This window comes from Lissotriton vulgaris, chromosome 1_1 (genome assembly GCF_964263255.1).
Source record: "Lissotriton vulgaris chromosome 1_1, aLisVul1.2, whole genome shotgun sequence".
Lineage (NCBI taxonomy): Eukaryota > Metazoa > Chordata > Amphibia > Caudata > Salamandridae > Lissotriton > Lissotriton vulgaris.
This window is the reverse complement of record NC_141685.1, coordinates 934,926,202-934,948,149: the sequence shown is the minus strand read 5'-3', so window position 1 is coordinate 934,948,149 and position 21,948 is coordinate 934,926,202. Positions and strand designations below refer to the sequence as shown.

The window sequence follows — 21,948 nt, the reverse complement described above, 5'->3', positions numbered from 1 at the left end:
ATTTTCCTACAACCTGCAGGTATGGGTGCCCCCACTCATGGCTGTAAAGGTGTGGAGCTGGCATAGTAAGAAGTGTAGGTTATGTAACCTACCTTACAGGATGAATCTTTTTAATAACAAAACCCATGTCCACACAACATTCAGCCCTAGGGCTCGTGACCAAGGTCCCTACAAGTTACATCTTCACGTAATGGAGATGGACTGAGGTCAGGTGGGCTTCCTCGGAGAGAGTAAAAACCGCAAAGTCTTCATATGTCTTCAATGGGCTTTGGCTGGAGATGCAGAAACACAGGGAGAGATGGGTTGGCAGGTGGAGAGAGCACAGGGGAATAGGCCAGAGATCCTTCAACGACATAAGGCCAAAAGACAGCGCTACATCCTTGAGTGCTAGGGATTTATTGTAAATGTAACTGTTGTGGGCCGGTTTTGTTTTCAGTGATATATGAACTATCGCAGATAGTCCTCGCTGTAATTTAACATGTTTGTTGCTAATCTGTTCCTTTCTTCGCTGCTGGATATATAACATGTATCCTGTTTCTGATATAATCTAATAATGATCTATTAAAAAAGCTCAAAAAACAGCAGCATTAATTATCTGGTATGCTAGCTATTCATTGTGGGTTTCTTCATCACATTTATAAATGATCCACCCTCCTCTGGAGAATAAAGTGATCAATCTTTTTGGTATTGACTGTCACAATGAACTCAGTCGTACGTCACTTGGAATGCACTCCTACCTTGAAAAGACAGCATACAGAGAATGTCTGTCAGTTTAAAATGTTAGGCTCTAGCTGAACGTTTACTGTTACTTTTCTTCATATGCAGAAGGTGAGATGGGCATGTATCTGTTATAGGTTGTTGAACACCTCATCAGTAGATCAGGTAGTGCCGTTAGATAAGACCGGAAGATCTGTGACAATTGTAACTTTGCAACTAAAGAATTCAAAGAAATCACATCTGCACAGAGACAGGAAAAAAGACAAGACTTAGTGACATTACACACAATAGACAAGTTACAATGCAGGGTAAAATTCCCATCTTTTAAAGGGGCAACACAAAGAAAACACGCACCATCACACATCCCTACAGAATGAAAGATATCCTTCAGCATATACTCGTCTCACCTTTTACAAACGGTCAACACAAAAGAAAACATGCAACAGCCCACATCGCCGTAGCTTTAAATAAAACATGTAAGTACCTACATTTGCATCCTTTATGACCATTTGTCAGGAATAAAACTGAACAAAAGGAATGTAAAACCAAAATGGATAGCTTGTACTCACCCAAATAATAATGTAATGGGCCAGAACAGAGTAACTTCATTCATAGACAGGCCCAAGAAACAAGGACTGATTGACACAGAACTTCTAAACATTCAATCACACATCTTGCTTATGAAAATTTACTTAGAAGAATAGTGTGTGAAAATGCTAAACCAAGGGTATTTTGCATACAACATGAAATCGGTTCAACACAAGGGTATCCTGGAAAACAAAATAAAAACATGCTTAACCAACAGAATCTTGCATGAAGTATGAAAGTTGCGCAACTCAAATACTATCTTGCAGACCAACATTTGTGAAACATAATTAACAAACAAATGCTCAGTCAGCAGATAGATATCTTGCAGTCACATGCTCAAGGCAACATCTGTAGGAGGTAAAATGCACAATCGAAAAAAATCAATAGAGCAGACAGGTAATCTTGAAACATATGACAATATGCACTTCAATTCTGCACACCCACATTCAAAATACTGTACTCGAGAAGTACTTAATACGCTAATTAAGTGTAACCCCTCAAAACAGAACATGTGCTACAACATAAATATCCTTAAAAGACAGTGTATTACATTTGTTAACAAGCAACCCATAGAAAACCACACTAAAACTACCAAAAACCTTCTCCAGACAAAAAGTACATACCTTTTAACCTAAATGCAACTGGACTTCTATCCAGAACTAGTAATAGCAGTGCCAAATGAAGATCACAAACAAGACACACTAGCCAGATGATGCATTCCAACAGGCAGGCCCTCCTGCTTCTGTAAACTTGATACAAAAGCTAGAGACTACATGCACTCTGAATCCATTCAACAGCACACAGGAAGGCAGCGAGGCTCAAAAATAAGCCTAGGCTGCACATAAGCAGTAATCATTTTTCTGATTTAGCATTATTATGCAAATAAGGTTTGAAAGGCACTGCAAAACATGTAAGCACACATATCGAAATAGTAAGTCCAAGTGACTGTTGGACTTGGCCCTTTTTGCAGGGTAATCCCCACACTGTTTGCCTCCAGCCTTCTGTTTTCTGAATTCATTTCTGTTGGCATTTAGGAATCAAGTTCTTTACCACTGCTAACCTGTGCTAAAGTGCTTGTGCTTTCCTCTTAAACATGGTAGACTTTGCTTACACCAAATGTCCTATTTAATTAACTTGCAAGTTCCTAGCAAAATGATACTGCATGTGCCCAGGGCATGCAAATTAAATGTGACTGATGCACCTGCCATACTGCTTCTGACACCCACTTAGGAAGCCCTTTAAACTTGTCTCAGGCCTGCCATTGCAGCATGTGTGTGCAGTTTTAATCGGCCATTTTGACAAAATAAATCTTAGGTAAGGTCCAAACTTTCCTTTTTAACACATATGTCACCTCTAGGGTAGGCCTTAACAGTCCAAAGGGCAGGATGCAGTGCATTTAAAATGTTGGTCATGTACTTTCAAGTTTTACATGTCCTGGGAGTGAAAACCTAAAATTTGTTTTTCACTATGGCAAGACCTACCTCTCCCATATGATAACATTGGAGTAACCTTATAACATTTAATAAGTAATAACGTTCAATTGGGAGCAGGTACCGAAGTTGAGTTTGGTTTTTATAGAACTGTAATTAAAAGCCCTCTTTAATGATAATGTCGGATTTTTATTCACAATTCTGAAAATGTCACTTTTAGAAAGTTTGCATTTTCTTGTCCTAACCAATTGGTGCCTACAACATGATCCTGGATCACATGACTGGCTGTAGCTGGCAGTTGTCCTTTGTGCATTGTACAGAGATCTAGGCCTAAATCCATAATTTTTTTCCCCACCATGCCATTCCAGTTTGGACCCAGCCATATGTAAATAATTCATGACCCTGTGCCCAATGTGAACAGTCCAGCCCGAACTGCCAGGCAGTAAGATAACGGGAAGATACGTGTTGGCAAGGAGGGCCACCGAGTTAACAAGGAGCTATCACCAACCACAATTGCACATCACAAAGGTCCTGCCTGAGCACTCTCACAAGGGGTCTGACACTGGTCTTTTGTGATCACAAACAAGCTGGTCCCTGAAAGTTTTGCCTTCCTCCTAGCCTTTTTCATGACTTTTGGTGGTTCTAGGACTCTGGGCAGTGTAAAGTGTGTGTGCTCTCTGTGGTGAACATGGCAAGGTTGGTCTACACCCGTTTGGCATATTTAATTTACCTAAAATACGAAAATATAAAGCGAGATACTACTCTCACGAACACCAAAGAACAACTTTTGAGAATCCAAGAAGATCTTAGTGATTTAAGAATTACATGATTAATCAAAAAATAAAAGGCTTGAAACGCAATCTTGAAAGGTTATCCCCACGAATGGGCTTTCCCATACTTGGAGGATAAGTACTATCAACCGGGACCAGAACAACAGCGTTTTGTGGGGCAGGCAATGGGTGGGAGACAACAAACTAGAAGCACACCCCATAACTGGACTTTCGATAATACTTCCAGCGAAGAAGAAGAAGGGGGACATCAAGTTAATTCAAATAGGGTGAGGTTTAACCAGCAAGAGACAACCAAAGAAGATCTAGGTGCACTACTCCGGTCTTCAGAGCCAAGGGGCGACAGAGGGGGTGGTCAGGCGGGCAGAGGCCACGGACGGGGAAATCAGAACCAGTCATGGCAAACATACTCTCCCCCCCCCCCCAGATAACACGCAGTTGGGGGCAGAATCAGAGATGAACAATATAGTGGTGGACCGGTCTGACCATACTCTCACTACTAGTGAGGGTTTTAAATAAAGGATTAGGGTTTGTTCCCGCACTGACCCATGACGTGCAGAGTTGAATTTCATGAGACAATGCGAAAGATAAAATTGAAAAGTTTTTTGCTAACAAACGGCAGGACCCCCCCCCTTATTATTTAGTACCACACTCAAAAAACCATCTCAGTTTTGTCCCTCAAATACGATGATAGGGCCAGAAGTTGTGGTATTTGAAAGTAAGGTACTACAGGATATCACAACATTTGAACAAAGACGTACACTTCAGAAATTCAGCAATACGAGTCGGGAGGATTGAAATGCAGTCAATAGTTTACAGAATAAACATTCGCTCACCATAAAATCAGCTGACAAGGGTGGGGCAGTGGTGGTTATGAATTCCACTGATTATGACGCTGAAGTAACTAGACTGTTGGGGGCACGTAACAACTATCAACCTCTAAATTGTGACCCTGTAAATGAACTCCTGGAGACTATTAGGGAAATGGTACGAATAGCTAAAGAGAACAAATGGATAACAGTTAAGGAAGCTGAGTTTCTGATGAACAACAAGCCCAGGACTCCAGCTTTCTATATCCTACCATAAATACATAAACCCCAACGTCCCCTCCTGGCCGACCCATTGTGTCGGGGATCCAATCAGTTTTGGAACCTCTATCACAGTTCGCCGACTTCTTTCTTAGAGAGTCAGTGATAAAACAACAGTCATTTATTAAAGAGTAGCTTACCCGTCGCGCGTTGCTGCGATCTCAGAAGAAAGGAAATTCAAGGAAACTTGTTATGATAACATTCAATTTACATTGTGCCACTGTTATTGAAACTTATTCATTTTATTTTTGAAAACATTTCAAAGTGTGGCTTGAGCAGTGCGTCCCCGATTGACTTCCAATCTTGACTCTGGTTGCTCGTTCGTTTGGGAAGAACGGGCTTGAGCAGTGCGTACTCGATCAGCTTCCAATCTTGATTCTCGTTGCTCGTTCGTTTGAGAATTACGGGCTTGAGCAGTTTGTATTCGAACAGCTTCTAATCTTGCTTCCCGTTGCTCGTCTGTTTCTAAAGCTCGTAATGCCTTTTTCTTTTGTGCTTCTGATGTACATTGACCAATCGATTTCCGTTTGGGGGTCATAACTGCGGACGATGCTCGCAAATTCGCTGTCTATTTTGGTATTCGAAAGATTATGAGGGCCCTGGGGGGCCGATTTTTTAAAAAATTATTTGACAGAAACCTTCGCGGGAGTGTATTCAACAACTTCCCAAAGTTTCATGGCGATCGGATGAATGGTGTAGTAATGCATAAAGGACAAACAGACATACACATATATACATACATACACATATATACACACACACACACACACACACACACCATGGAGGTTTTAAACATTTTGGCAGATATCCATTTTGATCCATCTTGCGAATTTCTGGTCACAATTGATATCGAATCGCTTTACACCTGTATACCCCAAGACGCCACGCTGGTGGTAGCAGCACGGGCTTTGGGTAAACAAGAGTGGTTCTATGACACACCACAGTCCTTTGTATTGAAGTGCATTGAATTGGCACTCACTCGTAACTATTACTGCTATTAAGATGAGCTGTACCTGCAAACCACAGGGAATTCTATGGGCGCAACTTTTGTGCCCAGTCTGGCCTGCATCTACGTAGGCCAGTTTGAAGAGGACATCATTTACCATCAGTCTAATCCCTTCCAGAAGAATTTACACCTCTGGAAGCGGTATATAGAGGATATTTGGTCTGGTGGCAAGGAAGCCCTATTGGAATTCCTCAACTGGCTTAACCATCAAGATGCCAGTTTATGATTTACATGGACGAATAGCAGTCAGAAGGCTGTATATCTGGACTTGGACATCTGTGTGGAGGGTAACACATTGTGTACCGGAGTTCATCAGAAACCAACTGATAAGAATTTGCTCCTGCTCTATCAATCATACCATCCCAGGGCGCTAAGAGATAACTTGCCAGTGGGGTAGTTCCTGGGATATCACAGGAACTGCTTGACCACTGTGACATACCTAGAACCATCAGAGGGGCTGTGTGAGGAACTTAAACAGAGACATTACCCCTGCAAAATAATCAAGCTAAGAAAAGAGCTTTAAATACTCCTCGCAGTGTACTTTTGGAGAAAGATGAACGAACTAAGGATGATTGTGTACCTGTGGTGATGACGTTCGACCCACTAGCTACCCAGATTCGTCAATCTATACGGAAGCACTGGGCGCTACTTTCTACAACTGACTTTAAAATGCCTCCACCGAGATTTGCATTTAAAAGGTCAGGTAACTATTCCTCCAGGACATTACCCCTGTGGAACATGATCTGTATGTAGTGTTACTAAGAAGACTCTAAATGTGACCCTGAACTCTGGCAGGATTTGGCATCCGACGCGATTCAGTAATTGTAATACCATGAATGTGGTATATAGGTTGACATGCCAATGTGGTTTACACTACATAGGGCTTACAACCAGGAAGATCATAATTAGAGTGCAGGGACACCGTAGCACCATCAGAGCAGGGAAGTTAACCACCAAACTAATACAGCACTGTCATGAGCAGAAACATTCTTTCACCTGGGTTGTACTGGAGAAAGTATTGGGGGGCCTGCAGAACATAGAGAGGGTTCTGGCTTCCAAAAGGCACGTTGGGTTTTTCAAGAGAAAAGTGACCAGATTGGATTAAACTACTTTATAGAATGGAATAAAGTCAAGTATTAAAATCTTTATTAATCATGTTGGTGATGGCGAGCCTGCATTTTGGTGTCCAAGAGTGAAGTACCTGTTTTCTTGGAATTCACAATGTATTGTAACACTCTGAATATGAAATCAGAATCCCTTTACAATGATTACAGAGTGTGAATATAAACTACATGTGTATGGAGGCCACACCTGTTGCTTATTACAAGATGTCCACCACGAATTTTGTACGGTCACGTGATATGTTGATCAATATATGGAGCCCTTAAACTTAGTGGCAGGCTATGTAAAATAATGGACTAGTGAGCCCACTCGAGGTAAAAGCAGTTGAAGTAGCATGAGTTTGTAAGGAGAGTCCGTCTATATGGACGCCCAGCTGTATACTCCTTAAACGATTTAAAAAAAAAAAAAATGAAAAATAAACGCTCTTGAAAATGAAAAGGATTAAGAGTGTCATGTTTTAGGAACATGAAAACATTGCATGACTAGCGGAAACGCTCTGTATTTTATTCGCTATGTACGCTAAAAATATTACTTTTGGCATTTTTACTACACTCCAATATGGCCCCCATGACCGCAGACCATTCACGTGATTGGGGTTACGGTTAGGAAGTTTAAATGTGAAGCAGTCACTCTGTGGGAGTGACGGTTGAGACAACACGCTTCCATAGGACATAGGCGGCAAGGACTGCGGTATGAATGAATAGGAGGGCATAATTTGTGGAAAAGCGTGACTTAGAGTGGTCCTGGTTAAAGGAGAGTGGTCCTGATTAAAGGGGTGGGGTGCCAGTAACTCATGGCGGCACCCGTCGTAATTTGAGAAAAAAAAGTGCCCAATATGGGAGCGTCAATTGCAATTGATAATTAAAAAGAGTGTGTTTTTGGAAAACGCCACTGAAAACTGTGCAGATTGAATGATTGTGATGCCGGTAACTTTTAGCGGTGCTTGTCGTAATATTATTAAACAGAGTTCCTAATATGGGAGTGGCCTCAGCATGAGTGGAACTGGCTGTGAGATGGATAACATGTGTGTCTCTTAACAATTTTATCGCTCTGTAGATTGACACTATGGCAGAGTGTAAGCCCATTGAGAAGACTCACTGATGGAGTTTTGTCTAATGAGTGAAGAAAGAAAAGAGCTGGTATGATGGACCGTGGCTCGTTTATGGTAATATAAACACATGTGCAATGAGTATATAGTTTCAGACTCAATGTAGAGAAAGAGATCCCTCGATAGTGATTGGCTATGTGTCTGTTTTGTTTTCACATTCGGCAGTCCCCGTAAAAGAAAATTTCAGTGTCCAGTACTGGTACCTCATGCCCTGATGAAATTGCCTTAAAATTATGTTGGCAATGAAACATGTCGGCTCAGTATGAAGCGGTATGCATAAATTGCAACCGATTCTAATTTGAATAAGTGTACAGCGGATAATAAAGTTGGTATCGGTTAATGTGCGACTTATTTCAATTTTATCTTCACATGGTCGTATTTGTGGTATGTGATTCATTCACATCACGTTTTTCTTAGCACCAATTTTTGTTTGTCCTAGACACTTTACTTATTCTTTAAGGCAAGATGGCTACCAATGATGTAAAAAGTGGGCATAGCTGGTGAGTACCAATCAGCAAGCTGTATTGGTGTTGCGCAAGTGAGGTGCCATCTTGCCGTCTCACCATTTTTCAAAGATTGAGGTGATTTATTTTTTTGATAACCATTCACAGGGATACTCCTGTATGTTGGCCAGGGGTATTGTAGTTTGATGACTGTCATTTGTAAAAACAAGATTGTTTTAAAAGTTTAAGGCATTAAAGTGGGAGGTTACTACCTCTGAATGTAAAGGAGGGGCGTATATGAGGACAAAGCTTTTTGAACACCTTCCCCCATTTATATACTTGTCCTCAAGAGAGTTGCCTTGCAGATCAGGTCTTGATGTATTGATATTGTATGTTGAGTGGAGGGCGACCTGGTTGCATTTTTCCCTCTGTAGCTCCTTGTTGTTTGTATAATTAATTTACCTGTCAGTCCCTTGTGAAGTGGTATCTCAGATACCCAGGGTCAGTAAATAAAATTCTACTGGTGGGCTTGCAGCGCTGATTGGACCCTGGACCAGGGGGTGAACAAAGACAGTGGAAGTATAGGTATTGGGGCTGTGACCCCATGAGAGTTGCTGTGGGCTTACTTGGGACTTGAGGAATACCCTGCGCATTGCAAGGAAGCCCAAATGCAGCTGCTCGTCTGCTGAGCGAGCGCGCAGGAACCGACAGCGTTGCCCAGCAACCCAAGCCGCCAGATACTTCCGCGGAAGTCAGGATGCTGTTGCCTGGTTGTGGGCTTGGCCCAATGTCACGAGCAGCCAGCAGGGAAAGGAAGTTCACAGAGGTTTCACTCCATGTTTTGGAGCCCGCTGAGGAACTTTGACTTGCCCAGAGTGAGGGTGAGTCGGAAGAGCTGACAGGCGGGGCCCAGCGGTTCCCCTGGTCTTTACGCAGGCAGCCGCACCGCGGAGTAGCGGGTGGCTGCTGTAGGCCATCACTTTGTCTTGCAAGGGGGACCGAGTGAGGTCTCGCTGCCTTTATGAGCTTTGCGCTACCTTATTAGGGAATATTGTGGGGGCTACCCCGACGCTGACTGAAAGAGACCCAGAGAGGTCTCCGACGTAGTTCGCTTGCCAGTAGCTGCACCGTGGGGGCAACTGTTGGCCTTTAGAGTCCCAGTGGGGGCTCAGGAGGCCCTACAGGGCCATGGGTGATTCTACAGCTGCCCCTAGAGAGCGGGCAGCTGCAGCAAGGGGTCTCTCTTATTTTAGAAGTCCCGGAGTGGGGCTTCAGTGGTGCAGTTAGTGCCAGGGCCTGTTTGTACCCAGCTTCACCGCAGCAGAGCGGGCAGCTGCAACACTGGGCATTTTGCTTCAGGATGAAGGGGGGGGAGGGAGGTTGGGGGGGGGGGGGGAAGAGTTGCACCCCCACACCCCATCGGATTGCGCAGTGTTTCGCTGCTTTGGCAGCCAGAGGGCTACTTGAGAGGCCCTACTATTACACCCTGACATTCTGGACAGAGGGCATTTAAGCCCCAATGAAAGCCAGTTGGTCTGGGGTCAGGTTTGGTACCTGTGTGTACCAGGAAGGCGCAAGGCCCTAAGGGAAGGTGATGTATTCACCTGGGGAGTGTCACTGAGGTGTCCCCTAATTGTGACTTCTGCATAATGTGTTTATGAATAATGTGTTCTATGCCTAATGCGGAGTGCAGTATTTTGCCAGTGGTTACTGGTTGTGTTTATGTTTACTACTTATGCTTTGGGATGATCCTGACAGTGGCTCGATTGGCCCTGTCATGTATATAATCCCTGTGAATATTGCCTAGAGCCGGATGGCACAGTGTATATGTGTGATTATGACTCTAATGGGTTTTGGATAATACAAAGTGTGCGTGTGCGTGTGTGTGTGTGTAAACGCTTTACACATTGCCTCTGGGATAAGCCTGACTGCTCGTGCCAAACTACTAAGGGGGCGAGCAGGGGCTATCTTCAGCGTGCAACTCCCTTGCCCCGACTACAGTGGTGGTTTCTGTCTGGCTTAGGCGCAAGCCCTAGCCAACCAGAAATCCCATTTCTAACAAAGATAAAGGGGATGCCAGACACCTTGGGTGTGGGGACCTCTAGGGTGCAAAGAATAATAAATATTGGACCCTTCAACCCAGCTCTTCATGACACTTCTGGATCTGTGGAAGATTCTGCCGGAAAGAAGGACTGCTGTGTTGCTGAAAGGATTACCGCCCTCCTGTGCTGACCTGCTGCCCTCTTGCCTGAGCAAGAAGAACTAGATCTATAACCTGTACCTAGGACCACCAGAGTGACTCAAATGACTAGTCTCTTGTAACTAGCACCTGGACTCTGCAACTGTGAGTCCTACCCTTCAAAGTGGTGCCACCCCAGTACTTGACCCTTGGAAGTGGTCCTGAAGGTGCTCTGCCCGCCAATTTGTGGTCCATCAGAATGGACGCATCTCCTCTGCTACGCACAGAAACCCCAAGCAGAGCTGGCACATCACCTCTGATGCGAGTACTCTCCCAGCACAAGGACTACACATTGCCCTTGCAAATTCATTGGAACTGAACTGTCGCTGTGTGGCCCATCCCTGATGCAGTCCCTTACATCACATGCCCCTGGTCGACGGCATCCTCAATGATGAACACAGGACTTTGCATTGCAGGACCTGCAGCTTCTTCGAAACAGCAGGTGAGTGATGCGATACAAAAGGGGATGATGGACGGAGCGTTTGAGCAAATCAAACACTCACCCCCAGTCAACTGATCTGGGTTTAATTCATCACCATTCTTTAGCTCACTCATCCACCCCAGTTCAGACATGGCCATATGCAAATCAGTCTGACCTGTGCCTCATAGGAACAGTCCAGCCCGAACTGCCAAGTCATGTCTTCCCTGGACCGGAAACAAGCATCCTGGGACCGGTTTTGGATTCATAATCCTCATCAGCCAGGCTATCTTGAATTCAGTGGCCAAGTGAGCAAGGGACTCACGTCTGATCATACCATGCCGACTTAGGGCTAACAAAGCGATACAAAAGGGGATGATGGACGATGCGTTTGAGCAAATCAAACACTCACCCCCAGTCAACTCATCTGGGTTCAATCCATCACCATTCTTTAGCTCACTCAGCCACCCCAGTTCAGACATGGCCATATGCAAATCAGTCTGACCCGATGCCTCATGGGAACAGTCCAGCCCGAACTGCCAAGTCATGTCTTCCCTGGACCGGAATCCCTGGCGCAGGCCCTCGCAACGCAAGCCCCCCTCTAGTACTTCACATCCCAGCCTCACAGCTCCGCAGAACTGACGTCATGTGATGCACCTCCAACCTGGACCTCGTATTGTCTCTGCTGTGCAGCGCATCTTTGGCACAGGAACTTGCAACCAGAAATTAAGGTACTCTTATTCAGCTGGCTTAACTGGGTCCCTGTAGCAGGACCACGTTCCATCGCAGTCAACTTGAACTTGTGACTTTGTCATGGTACAGCACAGCCACAGTTGGTGCTGTCTATTTTTGGCACTATATTCACTGAAATATTCAAATTTCACATCTCCGGTTCTACTGATTGGATTTTTGCAATTCTGGTCTTGTTTTATTTATTAACATTTATTCTATAATTCTAAATTGATGCATGATTTTTCTTATGTTGCGTTTTCACTTTATTACAGTTTGAAGTGCTGCATAAGTACTTCATCCAATGCCTCTAAGTTAGGCCTCATTGCTCTGTGCCGAGCTGCCAGAGGGTTGAGCATAGGTTAATTTGGAGTTTGCTTGTGACTGTGTGGCTGTGAAGGATAGTGGTTTCTGCTTGAATAAGGTTTCACTCCCCCTCATTCAGTAACCCAATGTAGTGTAGCAGCCACACACAAAACTGCTAAGCATTTCCATGCTACTTCAACTTCTCTCTGCTTTAAGCTCCAGCAACTTATGGTGAGTCTACAAGCAGGCCTCTCTGCTCTCCTTTTCTTTGGCTGCAAGATGTTGGATGTCACTGGCGGAGTGCAAAACTAATTTCCTTAATCTCCTTTACTGTTCAATTCTGTTTTTAATGAAGCCTGAATAGGGGCTTTATCTCTTGTCACCAAATGTCTGGCTGAATCAGTACAGGTCTGCAGGGCAGGTACATCAGGTATAAGCAATTCAGTATTCCCTATCAAGAGCTACAGTGCTGTTCTTAGTTCAGTTAGGTAGATTTGACCTAGACAAACTTTTGATATAACTATAGAATCCCACAGTATCACAGCTACAAGTAGGTCTAGTAAGATCAAAACAGCTGACGGAACGAAAAATGTAAGCTACAACACATCATGTAAAATTCCTCTTTAATTAGGCTGCTGTCGCTCACCTGCCTGTATTTTCCCTTTTAAGAGATTATTTTAAAAGTGTTTAATGTGCTGCACATTTTACTTCTATCTGAAGACATACAAAGTAAAGGAAACAAATTTCCAAAGACTGATAGTTATATCTAAATTGTATTTTTTGCAAAGCGGTTGCTCATTGAAATAAGCACTTAAACAGGATCCCACACCTAGACAGACACAGTCAGTGTTTATACAGAACAACGAAGATCCCAAGGTGGTTTGAGGTTTAGCAAACCATCTGGAATAGGTTTAATTTCAATTGCATTTTTTGTGGTGTTAAATATTTTGAACTGTCAATGCACTGAATACTTGGCCGTAGAACTTGGCAATGCTACTAAAATGGTAAAGTATTTGTGATAACTTTGGCGAGCACTTCAAGTGAAATTGCTAGAGCTTATTTCAGAGCACACTGCCTTGTGCATGGTCTTATCTACCGTCCTGCTGGTGAAGTGAGCGGACACGGTTTACTTCACAACTATAGACTGAAAACTAGTCAGACTGTGTACAAAGTAGGGACACCAAACAAGAGACAGTAAGAAAGCAAACACCAAGAACCCCGCAGCAAGAGCCAAAAAGAGGACGCACATACAAATATATGGACTGCCAAAAAGGATAGCAAAAATGTGCATGTACAGAGGGACAACAAGACATCACACAGATCATACAAAAAACTAAAGACACGTCCAGAGCTCTTCCATATGAAGATGGATGACTAAGGAAGGAAAACTGAGAAAGGAATGAAAGAGGATAGAGACCAGAATTGGAGCTCGACGAAACTGGTCAATCAGCTTTTGTAAAGAATGCCCCAGATTACCTTGATGAACTCCTCCTTTTAGGGACCACACCGGAGGATGGCAGCAAGCTCCTTTGCTGCCCCGCAAGGTACTCCTCATCTTCAGACCTGCCATCAGTGCCAGATGCCATCAGTCCAGATTCCAGCATTGCTTGTAGGTCTGTGTGCGGAAACAAACATTTTATTTCATCACACACTTCAGCAAGCACTAGTTAACCACTGACCCTCCTACTCTTTATAATGCTATGCTATCCGCCTGGACAGAAAAAACAAACACAGCCACAAGTCACTGTCAGTGTGCCCTCAGACAGTAGCCCTCTAGAAGGAGGAACATGAGTCTCCCACACATCCCCTTGCAGGCGGGTGCAGTCACTCACTGCACCCGCCGGCAAAAGGAATCTTTAATCTGCCTCAAAGTGCATGCGGGGTGCTGCCTGCACAGTGAAACATGGAGGGTCTGAAGCAGCTGCTCCATGTTTCGCTTTAATGCAGTGCCCCCAGGGCACTACACGTTAGCAGCTGCTCTGAGGACAGCACATTCTTTGTAATGGGAGCACTTTCCCTGTTTGTGCACGGCACAATAATTTAAAGGTGCGCCATGGTTCAAAAAGGAACAGAGCACCCTAGGTGTAATAAGGGCACAGATGAGGATTATAACATTTGTGACTCTTTTGACAAGATTCCCGAAGAGAAATCAAGGTAACAATGCTGCTACAATGGATTTAATTGAGCTGGTTCTCCAGCTTAAAGCATACTGCAGACTCATAGCTCACTTGCGCAAAAATTACTTACCACTGGAAATTTACATTTGAAGAGAGAACTTTCTTGTTGCCCAAGAACATCTGGGGCAATTGTTGTCAATCATGTCAAGTAAGGATTATGCTACTTACCCAGTAAGCATCTGTTCTTGGCATGTTGAGATGTAGATTCACATGCTTTGCATACTCCTGCCATCTAGTGTTGGGTCCAGATGTTTGCAAGTTGTTTTTCTTCGAAGAAGTCTTTTCCATTCACAAGGTAAGCAGGGCTCGAAAAATCTTTAAAAATGCACTAGCCCTGCAGGTCTAGTAACCTACAAAATCTCATTGACCTAAGTGAAATGCACTTGACCTCTGATTCTGAAAGCTGAGCAAATGTGACAAGTTAACAAGATTTAAAAGCATTTTTATTGCTCATTTACTTTGTGAGCAATAAAGATGCCTTTAAATCTTGCTATCTTGTCACATTTCCTCTGCTTTCAGAGGCAGATGTCAAATGCCAGTTTGTCTTTCTACTCAAGTAGGACCTAAAAATAGCTCGTCCAGAATTAATCTGATTCGCAAATGTGAGCAATGGAGTACATTTTTCGAGCCCTCATAAGGAGACACCTTTCAGTGATAGTTCGTATGGGCATCGACTCCATTGTTAGATTGTTTTCCCGCAAGAGGGTGAGAATGGAGTAAGTGTAGTATAGATTTGTCCATGGGTATGTAATGCAAGTAAAGCAAGACTGCAACAACTACAGGTGCCCGGGGAGGTGGGAGGGTGCATATGAATCTACAGCTCTACATGCCAAGAACAGATGCTTATTGGGTAAGTAGCATAATCCATTCGAGGTATGTGTGCTGTACATACACCTGCTTTGCATAGACTATATAGCAGTATTCTCCGAAAGCAGTGGCTAACCAGTAGATGTTGCAGCTGTTTGAAAAAGCGTTTTACCACCGCTTGCCCAACGTTGGCTTGTTGACGTGCTAACACATACACACAGTAATGTTTGGTAAAAGTGTGTGGTGTGGCCCATGTTCCGGTTTTCCAAATGTCAGCTATAGGGATGTTATCTCTAGAAAGTATAGATAAAGTTTGTTTAGCTTTAGCGTAGCAAGTTTGAATGCATTTAACAATCCATCTTGCAATACCAGATTTAGATATGGAATTGCCTTCCTGAGGTGTAGCAAATGCAACAAACAATTGTTTTGCAAAATGGTTTTGTTCTTTCATTGTATCATAGTAACGCTTTTCTGAAATCAAGAGTATGAAGAGCTCTTTCTGCAACCAAATCAGGTTGAGGAAAGAACACAGGCAACTCAACTGATTGTTTGATATGAAAAGCAGAAAACACTTTGGGAAGGAATTAAGGGTTGGTGCAAAGAACTACTCTGTCTTTATGAAGCTGAAAGTGTCTTCTAAGGTTAAAGCCCGAAGCTTACCAACTATCCTCAAAGAAGTGATTGCAATGAGGATGGCCACTTTCCATGAAAGAAACTGTAGGGGACAGTTGTGTAATGGCTCAAAAGGTGGACCCATGAGCTGTGTAAGCATAATATTCAGATTCCAAGCTGGTGCTGGGGGCGCCCTGGGTGGTATAACTCTCTTAAGGTCCTCCATAAAGGCTTTAATTACTAGAACCTTGAAGAATAGATGTCTGTTCTGCAAATATGCAGCTACTGCTGCAAGATGCAGTCAAATGAAAGTGTAGACTATACCAACACACTGTAAATGCATAAGGTAGCAAATGATATTTTGAGTGGATGCATCTAGTGGATCAATTTTGTTATTACTACAATACATAACAACTCTTTTCCATTTAGCTGCATAGCATGCTCTGGTAGGAGGGTTCCTTGCTTCTTTAAGAATGGTCATACATCCTGGAGGCAAGTTAAGATAACCAAACAACATGACTTCAGTAGCCAAATCGCTAGATTGAGCTCCTTGGGGTTTGGTTGTCTGACTTTTCCATGGTTCTGCGTGAGAAGGCTGGAATTGAGGGGCAGCTTTTGATGTGGGGCTAATGACCGTTTTAAGAGAGAGAGAGAGAGTTTTACGAGGTGAGACTGAATGGCTTTCAGTGCAAGATATACAGCTAGAAGCTCTAGATGATTGATGTCCAGAGCGTTGTACTTGTTGTCCCACAGACCTTGAACTGTCAAGTTGTGAAGATGAGCTCCCCAACCTGTGATGGATGCATGTGCTGTTAGAATGATCTGTGGAACAGGGTGGATAAAGGGCTGCCATTTTGATACGTTTTGTGTGTTCCACCACTGCAGAGAACAATGGGTGCGACTGTCTACCTACACTAGATCTGTTAATTGACCGGCGACTAATTCTATGATGTGCCAAGCATTCCTGTAGAGGACGCATGTGCAACCTTGCATGAGGCACTATCGCGATGCATGATGCCATCATTCCTAGCAGTTGCATGAACGTTCTGACTGCTAAGTATTGATTGATTTGCAACTGTAGTAGCAGAGTTTGAAGATTTCAAATTCTGGCTGCTTTGGGAGAACCATTCTATAATAATGGGGTAACCCAAAAGATCAATGCGGACCTGGGCACAATACTTGTTCAGTGACCGTGTGTTAGAGTGAACTAAATTCAATACTAAACAGTAGGTGCTGTGTAGAGTTTCTACAGCACTGTTAATTGATAACTGAACACAACAACAGATCAAATAATTTATGCACACACTAGTTTCCTTTTATGCATGCCTATGTCAAAAAACCACACATGAAAAAGCGCCACAATGTAAAGTGAATTGTCAAAACAACATATTTTAGAATAGTCATGAATTGCTTTTTCAATAGTCATAGGTTGCGCCCGAAAAAGGGAGAAGAATAGTAGGATGGTGGTGGTGGGTAGAGGAAAGTGCAAATCATGAAGATAAAGAAAAAGGCATTAGGATATGCAAACAACACTGGTAACTGAGACCAGACTGTGAAAACCTGTCCACGTTATCACTTTCATTTACATGTATTCTGTAAATTGTGGTGTGCATTCAATGCATTTTTTACATGATAAAGTAAGGAGGGTGTTGGTACAGTGTAAAAAGGAGTCGGCGGGGGACGGGGACTCACCTCGTACGACCGGGAGTCTTCCACACTGTACCCCGGAGTTGCAGGGGTTAACCACAGGCCCTCCCTCCTCTCTACAGGAAGAGGAGGGAAAAGAAGAACACCTGACCCAATCGGGAAACAATGACACACCGGATGAGGCGGGACTAGCCCCTTTTTGGGAGTGGAAGCTGAAGGAGACTACGAGCACGAACCCGGAAGACGCAGCAGAGGTGGAGGCGAAGGATCTACGGGCCGAGAAGAAGCTCCAAAGGACGACGACGGAAGAAGACGCTGACTGGGAGGACGTGGAGTGCTGGTCGGAGGACTGGTGGATGCCCCCAGAGGTTGCTGGAAGGCCGCCGTAATTCCGGAGAGTTACGGCAGATGCGGTGAGTGTCTATGGGAGGAGGGAGAGTAGGGGAGAGGCACGGGTAGCCTTAGTCTGGGCATAGTATAGTGTTGTCATTTGTGAATCCCTTTTTCCTTGCATGTCCGTACCCCTGAGCACTCCGCCCAAAACCCCTGGCCCAGCGTACCTCACCCTCTGAGAATTGGATTTTGCTAAAAGCCTTTTGAGACCGCATAAGATACCACCCACAAGCGGCTCACTTAGGAAGAAACCCTTCAATGTTTTGATGTTTGATACACTTCAGGTGTGGTGAAGGTTATACATTTTTCAAACACTAAACAGTCCACTGACCGCTCTTTCCTTTTTCCTTTGAGCCTGAGCCTTCCAGGACGCCGGACTCCATACCAGAAGCCAAACCGCAGAATAAGGAAGCCACAACTGGACCAGACATCTACGGAAACATCCATACCGCCACCTGACCAACCACTATACTCATCATCCATCCTACTTTCTGTACTGTATACCCAATAAATCTCACAATTCAACCCCCAATCCGGCCTCCTAGTTTCCATTTCCACCTATCCCTCCGACATACAGGTTTTATTCAGAGGGGCAGCGTCGACGTTTCGACTCGGCTGATGCAAGGCAGGAACTTTGGGGCCTCAGCTGCGAGTCTTCTACAGGAAAGAGGGTTGCAACCTAAACCTGGTGCCAAGCCTGGCTACTCAGGTGAGTGATCCATAAATGTTTCCAGGGCCCAATGTCGCCAAGGGAAACAGCGTTCTGGTCAGTTAATTAGACATCCGTCACTGTATGTGTAATTCATCCGTGAGGAACACCTTCCTGGAGTGAAGTGTCTCAAAAGTCAATCCATCCTGCTCTGTAGCGATTTGGGAAACAGCTAGAGCTGTGGAGGTGTTCACTACCAGATACGACTACATTTGTGTAGGCTGAAGTTGAGACTTTCGAGCATTGACTGTGAAATCAATTCAATTCAAAATTCTTTATTTCGGCCATTCTGGCCATAAAAGAGTGCGGAGAAAAACATAAGAGCATTATATATAAAATCCATATACATTAACATGATAAAATCCATGGAAACATATTTACATCTTTGCATGTGAAATTTGATTCAAAGTAATGATCCTTAGAGTTCGATATCAATTAATTGGCAACGCTTGGACCACATGGCTAACAAATACTTAGAAAGTGCAAATACAATACAAGTGGATGTGTCAGTATTAAAAATTCTAAAAGTAGGTAAACAATATTTAAAACCTAAATTTCTGCAGAGTGAAACCAGCCAGAACTTCCTAGATTTGATGTAAGCTGGGCAGAAGAAGAGAACATGAAGTTCATCGTCTGTGTCACAGCTGCATCCTGGGCATGATTTATCGGTAGAGGCTGTCCATTTACTAGTAAAGGCTTTTAGAGTTAAGGTGCCATATCTCCTTTGTAAAAAAATTTCCTTGCTAAAAATCGGAAAAACAACATCCATAAAATTCTCGAATGAGTAAGAATTTTTGAAAGCAAAAAAGATTTAGTCAGAGTACCAACATTAGAAGCACAGATCTCAGAATTGAAGTTTTTTTCCATAAAAATCTGAGTTAGTGACTTGCGCGAAACTTCAGGACAGCCACTTTCCGGATTATCCCACAGGGCGAGTAGGCCTAGTCTTGAGAATTCATGTTTTATAAATGCCAACCAGGGAATTTTTGCAGAGCTATTATAACTTAATATCTTCTTAAGCTCTTGCCTGTAGTGTAACAAATCTGTAGTTGTCCATAGCCTGCACCAGAACCTAAGGGGCTTTAGTGCTTGCTCATCTTCTATTGGGTCAAGTCCTAAATCTAACCTTAGTGGGAGGAGCGGGGTACTCTGAGGGAGTGTCAGCAACTGCCTTAAAAATTTAGTTTCTGTTTTGGCAATAGCAGACCCACATAAATGCCCCCACAACTCCCCACCTTAGAGAGCAGCAGCCCTTGCTTGGGTCTTATAAATCTCCAAGGCTGGGCTCCTTGGCTTATATGTGGATGTGTTTGAGACCTTGAGAATACCACCCGCCAGCTGTGACAATTTCAATTGGGATTTGACCTGTTGGGTCCCCAAGAAAGTTTTTCATGTAAAGTGACCCCAAGATATTGAAAGGTCGCAACCCTTTCCAACCTCACACTACCCAGGGTCGGACTCGGACGGGTGGATGTGATGGAGTAAGGATTCGCACCTAAAGCAACTTGCTCTCTTTCATGAACCTCGCTAACTTGTAATCGTATTAATCAATCCCGTTTGTTATTAATATTTCACTTTTTCCAGTACACGTGGGTGTCCCAGAGACGCTTGCCTATGTGTCTATTAATACTAATCACGCTTGCATACTACAGAATGGCCGCTTCGCAGAAATCCAGTCTGCGCATGCGTCGGTCATACCCATGTGATGTGACGCACTCGCAGTTTTGGAGGGAGAGTTCGCTCATGCGCATTGTAGCTAATATGGCCGCTTGTCTTTAAACATGCTCTCCGCTTGCCCATGCTGCTTTGCAGTTCTATCTATTTCTGCTTAACTCTTAACCGCTATAGTTAATATGAAGTAAGGGGTGCAGTATAGATTATCATGGTGTACAGTGTATTCATTTTTTCTGTGTTTCTAATTTGTTTTCGCTTACTTTTCATGTACAGCGTATCTGGGGGCCTGGGAGTTGGAGAGCCTCTCCATCTTAGAAGTCTATGTGGACCCGATCACGTGATATGAGGACCGGGCCTTGCATCAGCTGAGACGCTCCTGGGAAGATCACCACTGGGAAGATGCTGAATTTCACCTGAAACTGTTACATTGTTTCTTTCCACTGTGTACTCTATTGTCATCTTCTACACGTATGCCTGGGAACAGGAATGTAAGGGGTGGGTACTGAAATATAAATATTAAACATGGGAACCCAGAATTTTAGGTGGTGACAATGACCTAACCACCTCTCCTGACCAATCGTAAGTTAGGGACCCTGTCACTTGCAACATTTGTGGGTGGTCTAGGAACCCGAAAAGGGTATAACTAGCTTAGTTTAGTTAGGGAAAGTTGTCCGACTTGTCCGAATAGCTGACCTGTCACCGACCCCACAACTCTATAGGTGATTAATACAGAGAGCTGCGGAGCCCTCTGTCCGAATTTTCCACAAACTCCAAGGGGTGGAAATAGTCTTAAGTGCTGGCGAAGCACTTTGCTGGGAGATTCGAGAACCCAATCGGGGTTATTGGCGGATTCCGTGCAGTGAAGGGGTAGCGCAGGCGCATCCGAAGCTGCAGGTGTTGGTCGTGCCCTTTGGTGAGCCCAGTCCTGACCCAAAGTACTGAGGGGTATCCTGTCCTGGTTTTCCGTGAGCTGTACCTGCTCACCTACTGGCATCTTAAATCCTTGAGGGTCCTTGTCCTCGTCTTTTCCCAAAGCTGACCCGTGGCCAGGGTTAGTCCTCATTCCTGTCTTAGGTAAATATGTCAGTGGGTGTCCGTTTACTATCCCTTTCCTTCCTGCTCTTTAATAAAGCCTCTATGCCCATGATATTCTCTCTGTTCTCTCAAATGTCGCATATGCAATCTGTTTATTAGTATGTTCCATTTTTCCCCTTCCTGTAGGGCACATTGACACTGTTTTTGCTTGAATAGTGTGATGAACATTACTGATGTTTAGAATCTACGTTTAGGTTATTAGATAGACTAAGTTTAGGGTTTGAATCACTTATAGGTTTTAGAAATTCACTGAATAATGTGTTTAAACTTACCTTCCCTAGTTTAAGCCTGAAACTGAATAGCATGTTCCCTGTTACCCTTACCCAGTAGATTTGCTTCCTACACTCAAATGGTGCTTGCCCTTATCCATAGTTATATAATTGTGGTAATTTTGATTATTGATCTTCTGATTTGCATCAGTCGTATTATCTTGTCACTTTGAATGTTACTTTCTATATAAAATCCCTTAAAACCCTTCAGGTGTCTGTGGTCATTAAATAAATGTAAAGTGTTGATACATGAATAAATTAAATGTTTAGATTTATCTTGCTACCTGTCCTCTAATAGCTCCTGATCCGTCAGGAAGAGTAAGTACCTGGGGTAAGTCAGGTGCCATGGTAATAGTGTTAAAGAAGACACTTATAAAGTACTGATAGTGGTGTGTAAACTTGCCCGACTCACAAATTAGTGTCAAACTCACGTCATGGGCCCAAGTGCGTGAAAATCTGGAAAATCAGAGCCGGGTGACCTGCGCGCTCTATCAGATTGGGGGGGGGGTTAAATATCAAACATTTTGTTTTATTGGCATTTATCTCGAGGCCACGACTATGACAAAAGTCCACAAAGCCATTC

General features: G+C 43.7%; 1 protein-coding gene across 1 annotated transcript in view; it reads right to left on the bottom strand.

Moving 5' to 3' along the window:
* The window catches only part of MCRS1 (microspherule protein 1), a 329,302-nt gene that overhangs the window by 249,889 nt on the left and 57,465 nt on the right, over positions 1–21,948 (bottom strand). Inside the window, exon 3 of the mRNA XM_086959133.1 lies at positions 13,459–13,597. Within this exon, the coding sequence (XP_086815259.1) occupies positions 13,459–13,597 (139 nt within the window). The remainder of the gene's footprint in view (positions 1–13,458; positions 13,598–21,948) is intronic.